The sequence below is a fragment of the Crotalus tigris genome, unplaced genomic scaffold (assembly GCF_016545835.1).
Source record: "Crotalus tigris isolate CLP2741 ecotype Arizona unplaced genomic scaffold, ASM1654583v1 scf7180000018690.2240587, whole genome shotgun sequence".
Taxonomy (NCBI): domain Eukaryota; kingdom Metazoa; phylum Chordata; class Lepidosauria; order Squamata; family Viperidae; genus Crotalus; species Crotalus tigris.
Window position 1 is genome coordinate 1154753 of NW_024097149.1, and position 25248 is coordinate 1180000.

Here is a 25248-nt window from a genome sequence, read left to right on the forward strand (position 1 = left end):
CTAGGAAAATACATACTAGGCGGGAAAAATCACGAAATGTACAAAAGCCAACCACTGGATCTAAAGTATAATGCTCCTTTTTCCAGGGTATCCTGGGCTATTAAAAATAAATATTGTTTCTGTGATGTTGATTCTTCCTGCATAGAAACGCACTGGGCTTTTGTTGTTGTTGTTAGCTGTGATTTAGCCCCCAGAGTGCATGGCTGAATTTCAATAGCATATTTGCAGTGAGGGCCAACAAAGATGCATTTTATATAAGGAGTACTCCTTGATACAATCACCTATTTGCTGCAAATCATTTATGTTCTCCGCCGACAACACAGCATTATCTACATACAAATGTACATGCATGTTAATGTCCCCAAACAGCATATCTCTAATGTCACTGCATTTATCTATCTGTAAATATATGAAACAAACTAGGATGCCTCACCTATTCATGTGATGCTCCTCTTCAGTGTTGAAATCCGTAGTGAGGTTTTCTTTCTCATGCTTGCTCAATGCATATTTAGAGTGGAACAACATAGAAATGTCAGTAATATATAAATGATAAATGAAGCAAATGCTTTATTTCCATTATAAATTACTGTTCTAGCTTCAGCAACCATTGTTCAATTCCATAGTCATAGAAAACATTCCAGAATTGACACCTATTCTCTTTATCATAAGTTTCAACAAACATACAATAAATTTCTTTCTCGTATTTATACCTATCTCAGTGACACAAAGAATCTGGTCTGTACAATCCCATGGCACAAAGGTGCAGTGCCCTTCCCAAAATTTGCTCACCATTTACACCCTTTCAATCAAAATTCTATCAAATATTTTCCCATTTAACAAACTAACCCCCCACCCCACCCCAGTCTAATTACCTTTCCTTTCGTTCAGGGAAGAATCATGACATCTTCTCAATCCAAGGTGGCATGGATGCCATGTCCCTAAGCATGTTAAACAAGGCACACAGCCATGAACAAACCACAGCCCCATTTTAACCTTTCTCCAATTACATCATCTATACCTGCAGCCTTTTAATTTTTCAACAATTTGCCGCTGTAAACATTACTTTCTTGTCATACTTTTTTCTTTCAACGCTAACGTTCTTGACATATGTTCGGACCTGGGATGCATTCAAGTAATTTTGTTTGCAAGTCTGAACATCATGTTTCTGGTGCACATGTTGTGCTTGGCATATCTGATCAAAAGAAGCAGGCCATTGCTATTTAGTTTTCCCAATCCATGTGTCATGGTTCAGATTAAGGGGATACTTCAAAGAACCTGGAGGCATTGTTTGCCTTAAAGACTCTTTATTAGTACAGCACCCTTCAGCACGAACATGGGGGATGCCAAGATCTGAATTCCCCTCCCCTGAGCACATAATATTCAAGCACAATTCCCTCCTCCAATTAGCTGTCATAAATCACGTTCTCCAATCAGTTTGAAGAGCAAAGTTTCCCTTCCATTCTGTAGCCTGCCCTTTCTTATCTTAACTAAACCCCACACACATTCTTTCTCCTCCCCTCCCAGCATCATCTAATTTAACTCTAAAAGTACCACAAAGCTTATACAGAGAGTGGCTGCCTCTTCATATTTTGTCAAAGCAAGAACATCCAATGTCAGCAGCATTGACACCACATCTCCTAAAAGGCAAACATCAACTCTGTGACCTGGTACACCAAAGGCTGTTTGAAGCCATCAGGTTATGTAATTCACCTTCTAAATGCTAGGAAGCCACTCTTGGACACGCCCTGTCCTTTTGTTATTGTTCAATAGGCACAGAACACCATCAGATAATTTTTATGCACACAATGATATTTCCACCCAAGACCACAAGTGCTTTGGATTTTCTTTTTCTTTTCTTTTCTCCCCAAATCCATAATCTGATCTGGATATATAAGGTTGGAAGTTGTTGTATCATATGGGACTCACACTTGGCGTTCTTCTTGCACATTTATCTATGCTCTTTTCCGAACATAAAACAATAGCAGTTCCTTTTTCTTATCCTATCATCAATTGATTTCTCACACACAACATAAAATGCAAAATGGAAGACAACTGGAATGCTGCAATAACCAGAAAAAGTCCAAGCTTTTAAACCTCCAAAAATCAATTGTGCTTTCCATTTGGAAAGACAGATACTGCGGGATGGGTGAGCCTTAACAGCCTCAGAGATGATAATCTTGTAAATTATCCAGTCATTTTTCTTTACTGCATTTTGCAGTTACATAGCAGAAGAACAACAGGAGGGGGTTGTACTGTTTACATAACAACTGAGTAAAATACCTAATTATACTTAGTTGGTTAGGTTCTCAGAAAAGTACATTTTTCACTCTGGGAGTTTACCCGAGTTTAAGTAGCTTTCTATTCCTGCTGGAATTGTTTCAATAAGCTACTGAGAACTTATGTGATTCTTCACAGTGGACTCTGGTGGTTCAGCCTGTAGAGGAGTCTTAGTTAGACAGATATACAATAGTGCCCTTCTGTGAGTATATACATAACTACCTGAGACAGAGGAATTCACTGCTCTCTGATATATCAATAGCTACATAGCTGGATGCTTTAGAAAAGGACAAGAGAACAAATACTCAGAGACAGTCTGTCCCTGGGTCATGAAAACTAATGGTCTTTCTGAGATAACCTACCAACAGGTTTCTTAGTAGAGACTTTCTATTAAGTATAAACTTTCTACTAAGTTTGGCTTTCTAGAACCAAATTAAAGATCCACAGACTCCAGTTGGCCTCTTAACATGTAGCGCAGGTTCTCAGTTGCCTTACTGCCTGGGGCTCCTACAATTTATTTCTTTGATTTAATCTTTTATTTGTTACCTTTCCTCTGTCCATTTCATGCCTCATAGCCTCCTGTGGAAATGAAACGGCCGTCCTTTTCAATTAGCCATCTTATTTCTCAGTCGTCCATGTGAGTCACATTTGTGTTCTGGTGGGATTATTGACTGATTGTGCCATGCCCATTTTATGTCTGCAGAGCAATGCAAGTTATGTTGCGTGATGGGCTAATGGTCCAGAACAGCATGACAATTGCTGCCGTTCCTGCCTGCTTTCATTTGGTAACAACGCATCTACCGATAGCAAGCCATTACAGTTAAATACAATTTGATAAATAGTCACAGAGCCATGGAGCACTTATTTATTTTGTTCACATTTCTTCTCCTAAGGGAATGAAGATGGTGTCATAGATACTCCTATAAACTGGGGGGGGGGAGGTTATGTTGTTGTTGTCCTATATTTGGGGAGAGGGAAATAAAGGGATGAGATAGATTGATTACAAATTTCATTTCAAGATGGGGAAAAGTTAGCGAGTTTTTCAAGAGTCGGTTCATTTATTGCCTGCATTCCAGTAAATCCTTAGCAGTGAACTGGAATAATGCATGTGGATTTTCTGCAAATAATGGAAGAAGCAGTGTAGTGAAAAATTATGAACACAGGAATAAAATAACAATAATACACATCAAGCTAGATAAAAGCTAACAGTACTTACTTGAAAATGAATTAAGCCAATCTATTTATTTTCAAGTGATGATGTTCAAACTGGAGGCTGGTACGACAGCAGTCCGATGCGTGTCTAAATATATGCAGGCTTGTTTTTCTGAATACGTTGGATCAGGCTTTATAGCCACACAGAGACAGGAGGAAAACATTTGCTTTCCTGTTTTCAAACAACACACACAGGTACACATGGGAAGTGTACACATAGTGCACCGTTTCTCAACTCTGGCAAGTTGAAGGTGTATAGACTTCAAATCCCAGAAATTCTGGGAGTTGAAGTCTACACATCTTCAAAGTGCTAAGGTTAAGAAACACCGGTGTAGAGATTGCTTTGAAATATGGCCAGAGTATTTTGAGCATGAAACAGTTCTTCAGAAGAAGCATCTTTGCATTATGACAGAGTTACGCCTTCACAATAACATGGAGATCCTGTCCAAAACTCCATCTGTGTATCATCCTCCCTTTCTCTCCCTGATATATTAGTCAGCACATCATGTCTATTCATAATATCATGCATTTACCCCTTCCTCCTATTATCTACTCCACTGCATGTTGTTGGCTACCATTAGTGAGGGGAAAAGAAATCAGAGCTCATTCCACACACCCACTGAGTTCCAAATTATGGAGAAGAAGAAAAGAGAAGCAGAGATGAAGTTGTCCTCAACTCAGCCAGCGCCGCAAGGATCTCCAGAAAAGAAGCATAGCCAGGAATACTAGCTCTATCTTTATTGTGTGGTTATACAGGTAGTCCTCGACTTACGACCACAACTGAGCCCAAAATTTATGTTGCGAAGTGAGACATTTGTTAAGGGAGTTTTGTCCCGTTTTACAACCTTTCCTGCCACCGTTGCTAAGTGAATCAGTGCACTTGTTAAATTAGCAACATGGCTGTTAAGTGAACCTGGCTTGTCAGTGAACTTGGCTTGTTAGAAGGTTGGAAAAGGTGAGTCGGTTTCCAAGCGTCTCAATTTTGATCACATGACCCTGGGGGTGCTGTAAAGGTTGCAAATGTGAAGAATGGTCCTTTTTTTCAGTGATGTTGCAACTTTGGACGGTCACTAAACAATCTGTGGTAAGTCGAGGACTACCTGTAGTAACAGAATCTTGCAAGACTGAAAGTATTTTTTCAGAGAGTTAAAAGGAAGGTCTCTTTTGAACTGTTTCCCATGCCCTCCTTTCCTTCAGTGGGCCAAGACATCTTTTACTTGCAGATGTCCAGCCTGTGGCTCTCCCTCCTGCCTCTCAAGGTCATGGCCACATACATAATAAACCCAAGGATGCTTTTTCAGGAGGCAACTGGACTTCTTTGTTTTTTCTTTGAAAATGTTTTGCTTCTCATCCAAGAAGCTTCTTCAGCTCTGACTGGATAGTAGGGAACGGAAGGATTTATACTCCTTACAGACAGCTGGTCATTTGCATTCTTTTGGAGAGTCGTTGAGGCTAAAAGAATGCAAATGACCAGCTGTTTGCAAGGAGCATAAATCCTTCCACTCCCCACCATCCAGGCAGAGCTGAAGAAGCTTCTTGGATGAGAAGCAAAACGTCTTAAAAGAAAAAACAAAGAAGTCCAGTTGCCTCCTGAAAAAGCACCTTTGGGACAGCCATGACCTGGAGGACTGAGAATCTCCATGGACATACATTACAAACCCATTATTTGTTCCACTTAATTCTTAACTTGTGTCTTAGCACAAAACCAGAATGGAGTGGTGGAACTCAGATTCAACCTAACACTTCAGCTTAATAAACAATCCAACTGTCTAGGCCAGTGGTTCTCAACCTTTTTAATGCCGCGACCCCCAACCGGTCATAAGTCGAGGACTACTCAACCGGTCGTAAGTCGAGGACTACTCAACTGGTGCAGCACCATTTGCAGAATGGGACTTTTGGTGGTCTCAGCAGGGCAGAGACAGCCTGGACAATTCCTATTGGCTTTTGAAAGCCAATAGAATTAGACTCTGTTCAAGAGAGTCTATTCTATTGGCTTTCAAAAGCCAATAGAATAAAAGGGAGTAGCACAGCTAAGGAAAAGGGGGGAAAAATGGTAGACTGCGTTGTTTGGCGACCCCCGTGAAATGGTCGTTCGACCCCAAATGGAGTCCCGACCCACAGGTTGAGAACCACTGGTCTAGGCAGTGTCGTGCCTTAACATCCCTCCCACCTTGTTCCTTTTCTATATATGCAAACATATGATTTAAAAAAGAAAACTAGGAAGCTGTCCTGCCACAAAGCAAAGCACAATCACTTGGCATTCTTGTTATTTGCAGCACATCCTTGGAACAGCCATTTTCCCCTTCTGGCACGTTGATGTTCCCTGGGAACATCAATCCTGGGAACCATTTTATAAATAAACAACAGTCCCAGCTTATCAAAATTCCAAATGTGTCCTTAACTCCTCCAAAATTGCTAATCTCTGCAATATGTGCTGATGGGAAAATATAAAACTCACTAGAGTATATGGAGCAGAAAATATGATTCTGCTCGTGTCCTACCCTTAAATACCGTAAAAATATTGGATTTGAACGTGGGATTTCTCAGACATAGTGTAACTCATACTGTAACTCATTTGAGAGAGAGAGAGAGATGATAGACACTAATAGAAGAGAATATCTATAGCTGAGGGTTGAATTGTGGGGTCCTTGGTGCTCTCTGAGCCTGGTTGTTTGCTTACAGATGTTTTATTATCCAATTAGATACCATTGTGCATACAAATGAGTGTGAGTTTGCTTCCTATTTATATATAGTAGCTTGCCTTGCCAGTTTTGGGGAAGTTGTGGTTTTTGTCCTTGGAAGTTCCTTGGGTAACGTGTTGTTTTTGTGCCTCATTGTCTAATGTGATCTTTATTTATCTGAATGTTGGCTGCTGTTGGGGAAGATGTCTTCTAGTTTTTTGTTTCCTTCCTAGTTTTATATTTATATGTCTCTTTTGAAAGGTGTGTAAATGTGTCTATTGATGACTGATTTATCTAAACACATTAGAACACTGTAATCAAGATATTAACAAGGGGGAAAAAAACCACTCCCTAACTGAAACTGGCAGAACAGCTACTATATATAAACAGGCAGCAAACCCCATACTCACCTGCACTGATGATATTACCTAGTTGGGTAATGAAATGTCTGCAAGTAAGCAACCAAGATCAGAAAGCACCAAGAACTCCATAGATAGGTAGGTAGGTAGGTAGGTAGGTAGGTAGGTAGGTAGGTAGGTAGGTAGGTAGATAGATAGATAGATAGATAGATAGATAGATAGATAGATAGATAGATAGATAGATAGATAGATAGATAGATAGATCATTATTTTTAGGTTAACACAAACCCAGAACGCCATGAAATAAGCTAAAAATAAGATATTGATCAAGTGATCATATTATGGATGGCCACCAACTTGAGGAAATATCTCTGAAAAGGAGAACAAAAAAAAAATGTTTGTACTAAATTAAAGATCTTAATGCAGATGGAAAGACTACAAAATACTATATACTGTTAAAAATACCATAATAAATGCCATAATACTGTAAAATATAAAGTCTATTCAGCTTGCCCTTGATACATGGTTGTAATGGAGTCTGCCCATTTCAGTCGCAAATCATGACAGTCATTAAGCGAGGAGACCATATGATTACCTCGCTTAACGACCTCCACCCTATTGTCTCTGATGCAGTTGTTAAAAATCACATTAAGCAGAGGATGGGGTACCTCAGGGTTGGGGGATGCCTATCTGTCTGCCTCGAGCCTCCCAAGGTCTTCCCTACCCCATGGTCCACTTCCCATGCCTCAGGGTCCCACAAGCCCTTGGGCCTGCTTCCTACCCCTTAGGTCCCCACACCCTCCTCCTCATCCCCCACCAAGCATCTCAGCGGGTCATAAGTCAAGGACTACCTGTAAAACAGTAATCATTTTAGAACTCAAATGTAGAATTTTAGAAATTGGTAGCATGATAACAGATCATATTTTTCACAGGAAAGATTAACCTCTATGCCTAAATCAGCCTATTGTCCTCCTCAATTAAGTGTCCAGAGCAGTGCTTTTTTTCTAAAAAAAAAAAAAAAAAGGTGCCAGAACTCACACACATCATACAACCCACCTTGCCTACCCTTCAAGTTTCCATCCAAAAAAGGTGCTGGAACTCCATTCTGGATGTTCTGTGACCCAAAAAAAAAAAAAGTCCTGGTCCAGAGTATCTTGAAGGGCAAGCCCTAAGAACTCTAAATTGTTGAAATGCCACCAGGAAGTAAAGCAGAGAATAACACATCTTTGACTATTCTTTCTTCAGTCACATCACACATTTTTCTGGGGATTCCAAAAAATTCCTCTGGTATGAATGATTTAAGATTCGTTGTCCAAGATTCATTTCATCTGTTGCAAAAAGCTCCTTCCTGGAACTTGAAAAACAGAGACAAGAAAGAGAAAGAGGAACTTTGAAATCATTCCACCAATGAAAGCCTTTTGTGTGTTTTGGATGATTTTTTTTTCCCCCTACCAGGTCCTAGTGAAAATCTTTAGAAAACATCGAATGCGGTAATCATAAAGCTGTGATGTCCCCTGAGGCAGGCCCTGGAAACGGAGCAAACATTCCTTTTAGAGGGTTTATTGATTAAAGTGTGAACTCCACATAAGAATGTATTGTTTTCAACCTCAGAAATATTTACCAAAAAATCAGGGATCATGAACTACTGGACAAAAGGAAAACAGTCACCGCTCTCAAAGCAGGAGAGGACCGGGCCATATTCCTGGGACTGGCCATGATGGTGTGCTCCATTATGATGTACTTCCTCCTGGGCATCACGCTGCTGAGATCATACATGCAAAGGTAAATTCTTCGTGTTTCTTCTAATAGATCTCAGATCTAAAAACATAGAACATAAAACATACTGTAGAATAATGAGCTTGGAGGTCTTCTAGTCCAACCCCCTGCTCAAGCAGGAGATTGTTCAGACAAATGGTTGTCCACTCTCTTTTTGAAAGCCTCCAGTAATGGACCACCCATAACTTCTGAAGGCAAACTATTCCATTGCTTGATTGCTCTCACCATAGGAAATTTCTCCTTAGTTCTAGGTTGCTTCTCTCCTTGTTTGGTTTCCAACCATTGTTTCTTGTCTTGCCTTCTGGTGCTCTGGAAAATAGTTTGATCCCCTCGTCTTTGTAGGAGCCCCTCAAATATTGGAATAATGCTATCATGTCACCCCCTAATCCTTCTTTTCATTAGACTAGACATACCCAATTCCTGCAATCATTCTTTGTATGTTTTACCCTCCAGTCCCCTAATCAGTTTTGTTGCTCTTCTCTGCACTCTTTCCAAAGTCTTTCCAGGCATACAAGAGGCAAATGTGAAGTTTGGCCTTAGACTACATTAGCCTTCCATAGCCTGATGCCTGTACAATGTGTTAGGATAATGGCCCCTATTATTCTCCACCAATGTAACCATGCTGATATAAATTTCTTGGAACTGTATTGTCAATATTTCTGGAGAGCTCCAGAAATTGGGAAAGGGTGGACTAACAAATAGGAAAGAAAGGCACAAGAAACATCTGTTCATTTCATTATTCAATTTGCTTTCATTATTCAAATCCTAATACCTTCCAGTATTAATATCTATGTATTTACATGATTCACATTAGATATATATTTCTTTCTTCATTTGCTTACTTGTTTGTTCATTTCTTCTCTAGGGCTGCCCATTCGTTCACAAGTTGCTTTTGTATTTTTTTTCAATGTGTATGAAAGGTCAAGAATTGGAATTGATTTTTACAGCCATCTTCAGGCAGTCATCATTTTATTTCCCAAAAATGCTGTAGATGCTACATGGTTCTCCATTTTTTATTTGTCTGTGTTCAGAATAGCCTTAAAAGAATGTCCTTAAAGCCCACAGAAAAGTATATAGAACGGGGAAAATCTTTTTTTTTAAGTTTCTCCTAAGCTTCAAACCAGCAACCTTCTACATATTTACAAAGCAAATGTTATAACCATCATGCTATTGTAGCATTGCTAGTAAAATAACACAATAACAGAGTTGGAAGGGACCTTGGAGGTCTTCTAGTCCAACCCCCTGTCCAGGCAGGAAACCCTATATCATTTCAGACAAGTGGTTGTCCAATCTGTTCTTTAAAAGTTCCAGTGTTGAAACATTCACAACATCTGGAGGCAATTTGTTCCACTGATTAATTGTTTTAGCTGTCAGGAAATTTCTCCTTAGTTCTAGGTTGCTTCTTTACTTGATTAGTTTCTATCCATTGCTTCTTCTCCAGGGTAACCACTGACATGGTTGAGGGAGTATTCTTTCTTTTGTGAAGTAGCCACAACTGTGTGACTAGGCTGGAGCACATCAATCAAAAAGGAAAGATTACATAAAAACACAGGAGAAAAATGTATCCAGAGATCTCAGTTGCGATGAGAGGAGGTGAATAAAGAGTGACGTTCTCCACCCTTCTTTTCCAGAAATGGTTTCTGGTCCATCCAGATGATGGGACAAATAGGCAATGCAGATAAGATCTTACCTTCTCAAGTATTTTTTGCATAGCTCTAACAAAGCAAAAATTAATTAGAACTAACTGGGACTTATCAAACACTTGTTGTACCACTAAGTCCAACTTTTATATTGGCATAGTGACATACTTGTCAAAAGCATCTATAAGCTCCAGTCATGATTCAGAATGCATTAGGGCAAACTTTATGTCTAAATGTGGTCTTCTAAGTTTCTTAGGTCACATTCAGCTTCTGATAACTCTAAAGCAGTGTTTCTCAACCTTGACCATTTTAAGGCATGTGGCTGTGGAATTCTGGGAGTTGAAGTCCACATGCCTTAAAATGGTCAAGGTTGAGAAACACTGCTCTAAAGACATGTGCTTGACTTCTCTTCATTGGTAACTTCTAATATTTCCAAGGGCATTAACGATCTGTCACCTTTTCCCCTTCCTGTGCTTCCCTCAACCTTTATCAAACTTAATCAAAGTCTCACAGCAAATTGTAGCTGTGTTTTTCACAACTTACTAATCACATAACACAACAGGGTCACAACAAGAGAGCTTATCTGCACCGTCTACCTGTCCTATTAAGACCTTTTTAAAACTCTGAGAGATCCTCTGAGATGTGTGTCTGCTCCCTACTGCATTTTTCTCATTGCCTCTTCAGGCACTGTATATTTCTTTCCTGTTTGAAAAACGACGCTAAGGATATACAGTATATGCTCATCTTAAAAACCATCCATATTTTCATCAGAATGAACTGAGCGCAGTGTTGAAACTGCTAACCTTAAAACTGGAAGGTGTAGGAGTTCTAAAAATAGCCACTTTTTTCATGTTTCATAAATGGATTTAAAGAAAGCTTAGACATAATGACAGTGCATTCTTTGCTGGCTAATCAACATATTACCGTAAATGCCGGCGTACAAGGCGACCCGGCGTATAAGATGACCCCCGTCTTTATAGCCGGGCTGCATTCCTAGAACGTCGTCTTATACGCCGGAAACTACCAGTATTTCCAGCATATAAGACGACTCGGCGTATAAGACGACCCCCGTCTTTGGCGCCGATTTCAGCGCTCGTGGAAGTCGTCTTATACGCCGGCATTTACGGTAGATAAAAATAGAAGTTCTCCAGGGGGCTAAATTCTGGCATCTTCCACCTCTCTTTTTTTCTGTATTGCTTAAGAATTACTAGTAGTCCTCGACTTACAATAGTTCATTTAGTGACCATTCCAAGTTACAACGGCAGTGAAAAGAGTGATTTATGACTGTTTTTCACACTTACAATCCCCATGGTCACATGATTAAAATTCAGACACTTGGCAGCTGCTCTATATTTTTGACGGTTGCAATGTCCCGGAGTTATATGATCCCCTCTTGTGACTTTCTGACAAGCAAAGTCAATGGGGAAGCCAGATTCACTTAACAACCGTGTTACTAACTTAACAACTGCAGTGATTCACTTAACAACTGTGGCAAGAAAGGTCATAAAATGGGGCAGAATTCACTTTACAAATGTTTCACTTAGCAACATAAAATTTGGGCTCAATTGTACAGAACTGGGAAGTTTGCATATTGTCCTGTGATTTATTTTTAATGTAGGTCCCAGTATTGTCTCAATTTTGCTTCATTCTGGTTATTTCACACAATTTGTCTTTTATCTGCTTGTCTTAGCAACAAATTCAATATGAGACTATCAAAGGATAATTTTCTTGGAAGAAATTTCCCACTGTTCTATGAAGAGAAGCTATTACTGATGGCCAGTGCAGGGTGGTGGATGTATTTGTAATCAAAAATAGATCACTCTTTCTCCTTCATAGTTAGAAATGGGCAGAGTTACACAGATAGAAAAACAGAGCAACCTCTGAAAAAAAAAATCCTCCGTCGATTCTTTATTGTCTTCAAAATGTTGTAAATTGCCCTCAAATGCTGTGTATTATCTTAGTGCCATCTCAATCACCTGGGTCATCTATGAAGTTCATGAAATATTTACATTCTAAGGAAAAAGCCATTTCCACACAAAAGCATCCTTACTAAAGTTCCCTGACTCAAAGCCCCCAGTCAAGTCCTGACAAGAAACCAAATAAATTTACAATTTTATATAAGCAGAGAAATACTTCTCCAATTCAATTTGAAATCACCTTGATATAATATCATATGCTTCCACCCTGAACTTGTCTCTTTCATTTTAGCCTACGCTCATTTTTATTTCCATCTGAGAAAATTGATTTATGCCTTGGTGACGTTGATTTCTTGGGTGACTGTGTGATTTTGTTTCATGTGAGGACTTTTTTTTTTTTTTGCTTCTTTCTCAATCATTTTTTTGAAGCAGTTACGCATCTCACAAGCGAAAGTGATAATGGAAGGAGGTGATTCCTTGCCTCACAAAACAAGGCTTGCTTTTTGCAGAATTTTATTAACAGGATCTAATTTGTGAATATATAGACCCAAATCTTGCCACAAGAACTGTTTCAAATGTCTTCGGATTTTTTTTTACCAGAGTTTGCCTGTGACTTCACCATCTCCTTTTTTTTTTAAATGACTCATAATGCATATCAAAATATAAACACAACAGAACCGTATTGGTTTTGATAGGGGTTTTTTTTTTAGGGAAAAATTGATACAGGTACTCCTTGACTTACAACCACAACTTTCCATTGCTAAGCAAGACATTTGTTAAGTGAGTTTTACTTTGCCACAGCTGTTAAGTGAATCACTACAATTGTTAAGTTAACGACACAGTTGTTAAATGAATCTGGCTTCCCCCATTGAATTTGCTTGTCAGAAAGTCACATGACCTTGGGATACTGCAATCATTATAAAAATGAGCTAGTTGCCAAGCATCCCCCCCAAAAAAAATTGGTATAGGTTTTATTAGTTTTTATGAGGTTAAAAATAAGGTGGGGTCGGGGTTGGGGTTGGGATTTAGGTTAGGGTTAGGATTAAAGTTAGGGTTGGGGTTGGGGTTTTTCCAAATAACATTCTCAATATTTAGCAAACAGCATAATGTCTGGGTTCATGTATTTAACAAACACTAATAGATAATTGTTAGTTATCATAAACAATATGTTAATTAATCACTCAATAGCCTTCTTCTTGCTAATATACCGTACTTTCCGGAGTATAAGACGACTTTTGAGAGCGTTGAAATCGGCGCCGGTCGGGTGTCGTCTTATACACCGAGTCGTCTTATACGCCGGAAAATATGGTATGTTCAAAATTACATATCACATTCCTTTCTCTCTAACTCGTCTTTCTAGCCATTGATAGACATTATCCCATGTTCTAAAACACACCGAGTCTTCTTTCTCTTTTATCTTTAAAGTCAATCTATCCATTTCTGCACACTCTAGAATTTTCTTAATTAGTACTTCTTCAGCTGGTAAGTTTTCATTTTTCAAATGTTGGGCAAATACAATTCTTGCTGCAGTTAGTACATGTAGTATTAAATATCTGCAATCTTTCTCATAATTAGCTCCTATTATTCCTAACAAAAATAATTCTGGTTTAAAGTCTATTTGTTTTTTAGTCATTTTCACCAAATTTTGATCACATGGGAATGCTGCAATGGTCAGAAGTGTGAAAAACGGTCATCATAAGTCACTTTGTTTTCAGTGCTGTTGTAAATTTGAAAGGTCACTAAATGAATGGTTGTAAGTCAAGGGCTACCTCTAATGGGGGGTTTTAATGGCTGTTTTGGACCACTCTTCAACATCCTTTCAATGTTCCATTCATGGATAGAGGTAGGAAAAGAGCAGGCAAAGCTGAAGGGCTGAGTTAAGTGCATCAGCAGCTTAGAATAATTACATTGCCGTAAGTGCTCCCAGTCAAACCCATCCTGAATTCCATTGACCCTTATCTGGTGCCAATTTATTTGTTGAACTTTAGTTAACTAGATTCTTGTGTACAGGCTTGAATAAATCTTCTATGCTGCAATCTAACAGATGGTCCTGATTCTTTGCACCTAATTAATCCAGTCAACTAAAGTTCAACACTAAATTGCCACCAGATGTGGGTCAAGAGAATTCACATTACACTTGGACCGCTTGTGGCAACATAATAATTCTAAACTGATGACATGCTTAACTCCACCACCACCACCCCAGCTCTGCCTGCTCATCTCCTGCAGTAAATGCTGAATAGATGCACCTCAAACAACTTTATTTCAAAAAAGGCAATCATTCTGTTAAAAAAAAGCACAAACAGTGCCTAATACTAGCCAGTGAAATTCCTTGCAATATTTCTTTGGAAGAATGCTGATTGCAATTTCACACCAGTTTTCCTCACTAAGAAAGCCCCAGAAATTAATTAAATTTAATTAATCACACTAAAATGGTCACATTATTCAAATTTGCACTATTCAAAGCGATGTTTCTATGGAAAACATGTATTTTGTTCCAGCTCAATGGAAATAGGCGATGAAAATTTTTAAACCTAATTTTTATAGATACATTAATGAAGTATTAACAGTAAATAATAATAAAAAAGAATATACTTATAATTTAAATTTATGGTTAACAAAGAGACAGAGCTGTTAGAGAAAGAAAAATAAAAACAAAAATATTCTATCATAGAGTCAAGTGTTCCATCTCCCATCCTGTTTTAGTATGGCTCTGACCACATTCATGTTGTTCAGTTACATCAAAGTTGTGTTGTAACACAACAATAACAGACGTCTTATTTTTAAAACTTGTATTGTGTTCCTTAGATGAAGATTAACAGCATCAAAAACCCCAACTGCAATTTTGTATGCTGTAGCCTCAATGTGTTTATGTATTTATTCAACTTATGGGGTGTCCATCTCACCTTGCAATGACTCTAAGCGGCTTACAATCAATAAAAGCAACAATATGCAACATTAAAACAATAAACCATACCACTAAAATTGATTAAAGAAAGATGGGGAGGAAGGGAGCAAGATGAACACAGGGAGGAGATGGGGTCTTATCTCAGCCCATTAACAGAATAACAGAGTTGGAAGGGACCTTGGAGGTCTTCTAGTCCAACCCCCTGTTCAGGTAGGAAACTCTATACCATTTCAGACAAATGGTTGTCCAATCTCGTCTTAAAAACTTCCAGTGCTAGAGCATTAATCACTTTTGGGATCACATGCCCCCAGGTCTGTTGGCAGAGACAGGCTTTCAGGCCCTTAAGGCACAACAGAAGGGTGGGTGTGGATCTCATCTTGGGAGGTATGATGTTCCAGAGTGCAGAAGCCACAGCAGAAAAGGCTCTTCTCCTGGACCATGCCAGCCAGAATTCCTTGACCGATGGATTCCACAACATGTCTCTTTTTCCATTGCAGGTGGGGCAAGTCAATCAGTTATGGCACATGCATTCATCTCACATGAATGGGATTTTGGTCGCATTTAATGTGACCTGATATCAATTTACAATTTGCAAATCACACTCAATCAGATATCGTTCTCCAAACTTGCACTAATCATAACTTATGTGTGATCCATTGGCTGATCTGGTATAGAAGATTCCTACACACACACACACATACACACACACACACACACACACCACACACCCTGTCTGCTCATCTCCTTGGTTTTTAGTTTTCTATTTTATTTTTCTGAATTTAATTCTTTTCTAGTACTTTTTTTTTTTTACTTTGGATTACATTGTAAGCTGCTCAGGGTCACTGTATCACAGTGATATGGGCGGCATAGAAATTTAATAATGAATGAGCTAGATAAAGTTAAAAATGCAACTAAAACTGGGTCACTGCCCAGACTAAAACAAAATTTAAAATTTGATTAAAAAATAAATAATAATAATAATAGTAGTAAAGTTGGAAGGGACCTTGGAGGTCATCTAGTCCAACCCCCTGCTCGGGCAGGAAACCCTACACCATTTTGGACAAATGGCTGTCCAGTCTCTTTTTAAAAACTTCCAGTGTTGGAGCATTTACTGCTTCTGGAGGCAAGCTGTTCCACTGATTAATTGTTCTCACTGTCAGGAAGTTTCTCCTTAGTTCTAGGTTGCTTCTCTCCTTGATTAGTTTCCACCCGTTGCTTCTTGTCCTGCCTTCAGGTGCTTTGGAAAATAGCTTAATTCCCTCTTTTTTATGGCAGCCCCTGAGATATTGGAATACTGCTATCATGTCCCCCCTTATAACATAAAATATAAAATGATGCAAAACATGCTTCAAAAACACAAGAATGACTCAACAGGGGCTCCCCAGAAACCAAATTAAATCGGTGTGAGAACTGATTCCTTGGTTTCACGAGAGGACATTAAATTGACAGAACCTGGAGCACACCCACTCTGCCTGCTCTTCCATTTTGTTACTGAGGCCCAATTAAAACAGGATGTGCCATCAATCTTATGTGAGAAAAATCAATCTTATGTAAACATCAACAGTCACGGGAAAATACTGAGCTTCCTTAATCTCCAAAATGATTTTCATACAAGCTTCGTTCTGTATGAGCTCAATCGTCTTATTGCAGATCTCTGAGGAAATGTCGGCCTGTTCTTTTGTTCCTTTTATTTTCCTGATTGCTTTGAGAACTGCTCATAAAATGAATTGCATGAGATAGTAAAATCTATTGATCCAAGGGAAATGCCTGTGAAAGCCATCCCAAAGTCTGATTCTCTTTAACGATATTCTCTGATTATTATTTAAAAAAAAAACAAAAACAGATCATCGTTTTTGATACTGCATACTATTTTCATGCTCTTTGATTTCTCTTTCTTTGTACCGCTCCCCATCTGAAAATCCTCCTTTCGCCAAAGAACGTGGTGTGGGTGAGTGGCAGAGTTCACAGGCAGAGCAGGAAATGTTTCATCTGTATATAAAATGTTAACGGGTACTTTGTACAGGTAGTCCTCAACTTATGACCACAATTGAGCCCAACATTTATGTGGCTAAGTGAAATGTTTCTTGAGCGAGTTTTGCCCCATTTTACAACATTTCTTACTACAGTTCTTAAGTGACAGCTATAGAAATGGAATGTATGTATGTATGTATGTATGCATGAATGAATGAATGAATATCACTTTCAAGACAAGTGCATGGATGTATCCCTATAAGATCAGGAGCCAAGCTCAATCTGAAAACCTTCAGGTTTTTAATTGTCTTATTATAGTGGGTGATGATAAAGGTTACTATTGCATAAGACTTTTTAAAAATAAAACTCAATTCATCGGCCACAAAAATTAAGACAAGTAGTAGAGCTACGAGGTCCAAAAAGACTAACTGGAACCAGTATTAATATTTGTTCTTCTTGAAAAGCTTGGTTGCTGTTCTCTTATTGCCCAATTCAACAAAAGCAGAGTGTGTTGACCAATCAGATGCCAAATATGGTCTTCCAAAGGGCAAGAAAAACAGTAGAAAATTTTGGGCACCTTAAAAATAAAAATATTTGCTCCAGCAAGAGCTTTCCTGAACTAAAAGTCATTTCATCTCAAAGTGAGCATGTCAGAAGAAATTGAAAACAGAGATAATTACAGAGTTGTCATCACTCCGATTCCATAGCCAGTTATTATATAGATGACAACAAATGTGTGAGATGGTGTGAGATGAAACAACCAGTTATTATTTTTGTTGCTAAATTACTGGAATAATTAATTTCATTTAGTTTGACATGGAGGAAAAAATTACCAGCTGTGGGAGTAATCTATATCCCTTCCAAAGTACAATGTCTACCCAAAATGGTCCTGCCAGAGGCCACAAATTGTGGTTCTGTGGTGTCCTTAATGGAAGGTCTACAGTTGTCCTCAACTTCTGAGCACAATTGAGCCAAAAATTTCTGTTGCGAAGCAAGACAATTGTTAAATGAGTTTTGCCCCATCTTATGATTTGTCTTGCCACAGTTGTTCAATGAATCACTGCAGTTGTTAAGTTAGTAACATGGTTGTTAAATGAATCTGGCTTTCTCACTGGCTTTGCTTGGCAGAAGGACGCAAAAGTGGATCGCTTGATCCCGGGACACTACAACCATCATAAATATGAACCACTTGCCAAGCATACGAACTTTGATCATGTGACCATGGGGATGCTGCAACGGTCGTAAGTGCAAGAACTGGTCATAAGTCACTCTTTTCCCTTGTAACTTCAAATGGTCACTGAACGAATGGTGATAAGTCGAGGACTACCTGAACTCTATAGCAAGGGGCAAAGGGGATTCCCCTTTGGCCAGTGGTTTTCAAATTGTAATTCATGTTATTTGTAGAGGAGAGAAGTAGTTCACTCTGCCTATCCAGAGCTTTAGCTGAGTCAGTATGAAAACATTCTTGGGAAAGAGAAGGAACATTGATTCAACTGTCACATTCTCCAACTAGGCAAACTGAAACAAGGCAGTGACTTAATGGGCCATGTGTTGATTACATTTGCAAATCAAACAACAGGACTAATGGCTCAATAAATGAAGTGCATAGGAAAACCCATAGTAAAGTTTCTGCCCCTTGAGTTTGAATGCTGGCTATGGTGCAGAGACATCCATATAGCTTTGGTGGCAAGAATATAAAAGTAGATTTGCATCGTCTTTTTCCAATGTATTTCTCTAACTTCTCACTCTGCTCCACAGCCCTGGGATTTTCTAGTGATCTTCTTCCTGCAAAGTCAGTTAGGTAATCATGGGATCCTTGATCCTATGGTTTTAAATGGATAACTTTGCTACCATGAATAAACAGAATTAATCTTGTCATTTCAAATACTGCATCATACTTTGAATGGGAGGGGATCACAAATATGGGGACCAGGAAGATGCTCCCAAAAAGTCTTGTATTATTGTTGTTGTTGTTCAGTCACTAAGACAGGTCCAACTCTCTGCAGTCCCAGGGACACAGCATGCCAGGCCCCCGTGTCTTCCACCATCTCCCAGAGTTTGCCCAAATTCATGTTCATTGTATCTATGATATTATCTAACCATCTCATCCTCTGCTGTCCTCTTCTCCTTTTTCCTTCCATCTGTCCCAACATCAGAGTCTTTTCCAATGAGTCATCTCTTTTCATCTGGTGGCCAAAGTATTTGAGCTTCAGTATCTGTCCTTCCGAAGAACAGCCAGGGTTGATTTCCTTTAGGATTGACTGATTTGATTAAGAGACTCTTAACAGTCTTGCCCAACATCATAGTTTGAAAGCATCAATTCCTTGTTGCTCAGTCTTCTTTATGGTCCAACTCTCTACAGTTAATGAATTCTAAGCAATGTAACTCAGATGTAAATCCCATTCACTTCAAAGGCTTTGATTCCTGATAAGTTGTTGATGCCCTGTTACCTATGAAAAGGTCCTGTTAAAAGGAGTGATACTTATGTCTCAATAATACATTGAAGTACAAAATAGCCTACCTCATTTCAAACAAATCTGGCACGATAGATATCCAATCCAATCCATCTAGGTTTGAGGAGTAAAGCTACATTTGATATTTATTCAGTCACCTAATGTTATGTGTGAAGAATTAGGACCACATGTTAAATTTCAGTTAAGCTGATTCAGTTCATGACCATATACAAGAATCTAGTTAATTAATGGTCAGCACTAAGTTGGCGCTGGATAAGAGTCAATGGAATTCAAGAGGATTTTGACTTAGGCCACTTGTGGGAACGTAACAGCTCCAGGCTAATTATTCTCTTGAGTCCATCCCAGAAATCTGCCTGTCCTTCTCCTACACCAGATATATAATATGTCATATCCCACTCTGAAGGAGCTGACAGATGTGATCTTGGAATCACTGAACCATATCTTTCAAAGATCCTGGAGCATCAGGATCATTGGCTTTGCATTGGAAAACAACTGATGTAGTTCCCATCTTCAAAAAAGGGAGGGAAATGACCCAAGAAACTACAGACCAGTTAGGTTGATATGAATACATGGAAAGATCCTGGAAAAGATAATCAAGCAATGGGTCTGTGAATACCTAGAAGCAAGCAAAGCTATTAGTAGAAGCAAACATAGGTTAGTCAAAAACAGATCATGCCAAACAAATTTTATTGCATTCTTTGACAAAGTAACTAAATTAGCAGACCAGTGAAATGCTGTGGATATATTTGGACTTCGGTAAGCTAATTGGCAAAGTAAACCACAACCTACTTCTTGGTAAGATAGAAAAATGTGGGATAGATAGCATCACCACCAGATGGATTCATAACTGGCTGACCAACTGTACTCAACGTGTAGTCCTCAATAGAACTATGTCCATTAAGTGAGATTTTACACATAAGCAAGAAATACTAAACACACAGGCATAGAGTACTGGTTCAACATGAGTAACTGTGAGAGGGGTGGAAGCATCCTAAAAAACAACCCCTTTAATATGAGCCATCAATGTGCTGCTGCTGTTGCCAAAAAAAGCCAATGCAGTTCTAGGCTGTATTAAGAGAGGAATAGTACCAAGATCACATGAAGTATTAGTATCTCTACAGTATATATTGCACTGGTGAAACCACACTTAGAATATAGCATGCAGTTCTGATCACCATAATACCAAAAAGATGTTGAGATTTTAGAAAGGGTGTAGAGAAAAGAAATAAAGATGATTAGGCAGCTGGAGGCTATGAGGAATGAATGCAGGTACTGGATATGTCTAGTCTAACAAAGAGAAAGATGGGGGTTACATGATAGCATCTTCCAAAGAAGAGGGGGTTGACCTATTCTCTAAAGCACCAGAAGGCAAGACAAGAAGTAGCAGATGGAAACTTATCAAAGACAGAAGCAACCCAGAACCAAGGAGAAATTCCCTGACAGTGAGAACAATTAGTCAGTGGAACGCCTTGCCTTCAGAAGTTGTGGGTGCTCCATCACTGGAGAGATGGGACAGCAATTTGTCCAGACTGATATATGATCTTCTACTTGGGCAGGGGGTTGGACTAGAAAACCTCCAAGGTCCCTTCCAATTCTGTTATTCTGTTAATATTTGTCACCCCAAAAGTGTTTTTCAAAAAGGCAACTGGATTTTGTTTTTTCTTGAGGACATTTCGCTTCTCATCCAGTCCAGTTGCCTCTTGAAAAAGCACTTTTGGGACAACCATGACTTGTATGACTGAGAATCTCCAGAAATGTTTAATAACTGTTACTTTTTCCTGACCAGGCTGGAGGCCTGCTCATACAAACAAGCTTCATTATAGCTTCATTACATGGGCTGCAGCTTCCCTTCCATGATTTGACTATTTCTTCTGCCAGGGTCACAGTCCCCTCGGCATCATTTGGTGACCTGCTCTGATTTTTAAACACCCACAATACCCAGACAAAATCCTGAGGGAACATATTAGCTGGAAACACAGGGAATAACAGCCCTGTGTTGCAAATCACCATTCCACATCTAAAAATGCAGGCGTGAACTTCTATTTTTCACCCTCCTGCCCCCTGATTTGAGAAACACATCCTCAATAACCTCTGCAGTGATCACTGTGAGCCTTTACCTCATATTGCTCATCATTTGCAGATAAAATCCAATTCAAAAGCCAGTTAGCCCCCTGCATTTACATTTCAAAATCACCCTATTCTCAGGCATCTTTAATTATTCATCCCTGCCAATTAAAGTTATGATCAATTGACTCTTCCTGAGTCTCCACTCATGTTGCAACCAAATAATAGTCTACATTCTATGCTCTGCATCAAAACACTGTAATAACCTAATATTACACTAAGCAATACTCCACTGTGATAAAATGCTGGAAGTTATCTCGTTCTATTAATAATGAAGGACCGAGAAGTAATGTCCAAGTTAATGCAAATCGAATGAAGGTCCAGGATAACATGTCCCAGGATAACGTTGCAGGATCCAACCTGGATCGGTCTCCAGGAACAGAAGTTTCGTCTTCCGAGTTTTTGGACTCATAATGGAGCCCATCCTCAGGGAACTTCTCTCTCACCAGAATGTGTAATACAAATATACAGATCTTAATACAAATCTTTTTTTTTATTCATGTCAGGAGCATCACAAACTCCAGACAAATAACAGTCAACACTGAGGAAATAAAATAGGTATAAAATAGGTCATAAAAACATAGCATGTGTAAAAGTATGTAAAATAAGTAGGATTAAAACTAAACGACATTTTTGCCCAGTATCGGGTCACGTCAATATCATTGTCTCTCGCCAACATGTGGTCTTCATACATGTTGAAGGACGTTGTATGTACCGTAGCATATGGGAGATGGGTGGTTCTTTTCCACATTTACATACAAAATTAATGCTAGATACAGTGGTATTTATAGTTAATACAAATATCATTGTATTTAGCTGTCATTTTTGCGAAGGGTGTTCAAAGGCTGTGATAAATGACATTTTTTGGAGTGATCCAATTTGCCATAAATTTATCAGGTGGGCTTCTTGCTGAGAACAGGCCCCTTCTGAAGAGGTAGCATCTCATGTAATTGCCATTTTATCAATTTTAATATTTTTAGCTGAACTCTAGGATTATTCTATCACTGGGAGATCATTTCTGAATACTCCATGTGGGAAACATTTGACCTAGTACCTGGGTCTTGTCATAAATATTACAATGCCCATACCTAGTTTTATGCTTGTTGCCACTACAAACATTCTGTTTTACTGTTAAAACAAACTCTATTTTTTCTAATCAAAGTATAGTCAAGCAAGAAATGTGTAGTTTTTCTCACCTTATTAAAGGCTTGGTAACTTATTAATTATGTTTTGAGGCCTGTTCTGTTTTCCAATGAGCAAATAAAGTTTATTCCCAATTAAATGTGCTTTGCATCAGGTCAGCTGCAGAAAATTCCATGCTATTCTTGTTGTGGTGTTGGTGATAAGATTCAGATGTCTTCACAGTTGAAAACTGCCACCCCCTGGGCATATTTGTCCTTTTATCTGATCTGGCCAACCATTTGTTTTCTCTCTGTAACTTGTCAAGTTTCCACATTTGTGACACCTAAAATGATTGCAGAAGAACATTTTGAGGTCCAAGGAATATGCCTGGACATCTAAAATATGCAAGGCTTTCAAACTATCACTGTGCATCCAGGGTCAAAAATGACCCAGCTGTATCACTGTTGCTCATCCCTCTTTCTTTGCCAGTGTTTGGACAGAAGAGACGCAGTGCACACTCCTCAATATCTCCATCACGGAAACCTTTAACTGCTCATTCAGCTGTGGTCCGGAGTGCTCGAAAAACTCTCAGTACCCCTGCTTACAGGTCTATGTCAATGTTTCCTCTTCAGGGCAAAAGTACTTACTTTACCACACAGAAGAAACCATCAAGATTAATTCTGAGGTAAGAACATCATCAGTTATCAAAAGAAATGCACTGTTTCGGGGACGGGAGGGATGAGATTTGGGGTGCTCCACTTTTTGAGTCATTGCTGTCCAGATACATGGAATCAGATTGCCCTATATGCAATTTAATCCCTAGCTGTGTTTTTTTAATTTCCGATTGAAGTTTCTAGTCCTCATGGCTGTATACAGCATGAAAGATAGACAAAACATCTGAAAGAGGTCTATTGTGGCCTTAAGTACATAGGCATACAATATCTGTGTCATGTGTCTGACTAATGAAACACTTCAAAGAACTTTCAGGCATGGTTTAACCTAAAAAGCCTTTTATTAGTGTAGAGGGGTGTCAGCATGGCATGGTGGACGCCAAGATCTGAATTTCCCTTCTTTTGCACACAACATTCTAGGCATTTCCCTTCCCCTATTTTGGGGTCATGATTCACATCTTCCAATTAACCTGGAGGGCAAAATTCACTTCCGTTCCTTTTCCCGGGCTTTCCTTATAATTCTCCTCCCCTTTCTCTGTCATCTGAATTAAGTCTAAAAATACCAGACAGTTCTGCATATTTTGTCAAAGCAAGAATATTCAATATTAGCAGCATTGACAATCTGGACCTCAAAAATCCAAACAACCACTGAATGGCACCAGAGTTAGAGCTTTCTGTATTTCTTTGCTGTGGTTGGGTGGTTCCCCAAAGGGTAGCATTAAATATCTATATTTGTGGAGTCCTTGGTACTCTCTGAGCTTGGTTGTTTCCTAGCGGACATTTCATCATGATGTTACCTAATCAGGTAATGAAATGAGAGTACCAAGGATTCAATTCAACCCTGAGCTACAAATATTTTTCTTCTATTGGTACATCTATATTCTGCATTTATTTAATTGTTGGGACTGGTTAGGTTCATATAGGTTTGACTAGGCCAATTAGGGAATGAGTGACTGTATTTGCCCAGCAAACTACGCTTGGTTAGTTTTCAACTTGGTTAGTTTGGGAGGATGATGTCTTAGTGTGTTGTGTGAACCTCATTAGGTCAGATGATGGTTTACTTTACAATGTGAACCTAAAAAATAGATTAGTTCAGCAATTAATTGCACATACACTGTGTATTCAGCCAATTACTCTCTCTACTTTAACATTTGTCCTCCTAAGAGTCCTAACAGACTGAATTTATCAAGTTTAGTATAAAGTAAGACTTTTTCTCTTTTCTATATGAAGCTTTTTCATAGCTCGATGAGTTTTCTCTGAGCACAATCTATATATTGCTTTTCACTCCTTTAGTCTTCCCAAATCTAAGAATAATCTAGATCAGATATGTCAAACACAAGGCCCGGGGGCCGGATGCGGCCCGCGAAGTGGTTTCATGTGGCCTGTGAAGCCATCCTGGAAACTGAGGGAACGGTCCCCTCTGCCTTAGCCACGAGTCGTAAAAGAGCCAAGGTTGCCTGCCAAGGTTGCCTACCCCTGTCCTATACCATTTCAGACAAATGGTTATCCAATCTCTTCCTAAAAACATCCAGTGTTGGAGCATTCACAACTTCTGGAGGCAGATGGTTCCACTGATTAATTGTTCTAACTGTCAGAAAATTTCTCCTTGGTTCTAGGTTGCTTCTCTCCTTGATTTGTTTTCTTCCATTGCTTCTTGTCCTGCCTTCAGGTGCTTTGGAGAATAGGTTGACCCCCTCTTTGTAGCAGCCCTACAAAAAATAGACAGTATATACATATAAAACATATATATATATATATAGATGTCCAAGAGCTGTGGTGGCACAGTGGTTAGAATGCAGTACTGCAGGCTAACTCACTGCTCACTCCAGGAGTTTGATTCTGAGTGGCTCAAGGTTAACTCAGCCTTTCATCCTTCTGAGGTCGGTAAAATGAAATTGTTGGGGGTAAATATGCTAACTCTGTAAACCACTTAGAGATGGCTGTAAAGCACTATGAAGCAGTATATAAGTTTAAGTGCTATCTATCTATATCTACATCTTCCAGCAATATACAAAAAAAGAATAGGAAAAGGTGTTCCAGAGAGAGCATGGATGCATATATTCCACATGTGAACTCCTTAACCCATCTTATTCTGGGCTCATAACTTTTGATTCAAT

At 39.0% G+C, this 25248-nt stretch overlaps 1 protein-coding gene across 10 annotated transcripts in view; it reads left to right on the forward strand.

Annotated features, from left to right (window-relative positions):
- Window positions 1–25248, forward strand: part of KCNMB2 (potassium calcium-activated channel subfamily M regulatory beta subunit 2) — a 381704-nt gene that overhangs the window by 346115 nt on the left and 10341 nt on the right. For 9 of the 10 annotated variants that reach the window (XM_039355431.1, XM_039355426.1, XM_039355424.1 and 6 more), the window contains 2 exons: window positions 8141–8311; window positions 22950–23145. In XM_039355431.1, the coding sequence (XP_039211365.1) occupies window positions 8141–8311; window positions 22950–23145 (367 nt within the window). The remainder of the gene's footprint in view (window positions 1–8140; window positions 8312–22949; window positions 23146–25248) is intronic. The other variant, XM_039355425.1, reaches the window with a different exon arrangement.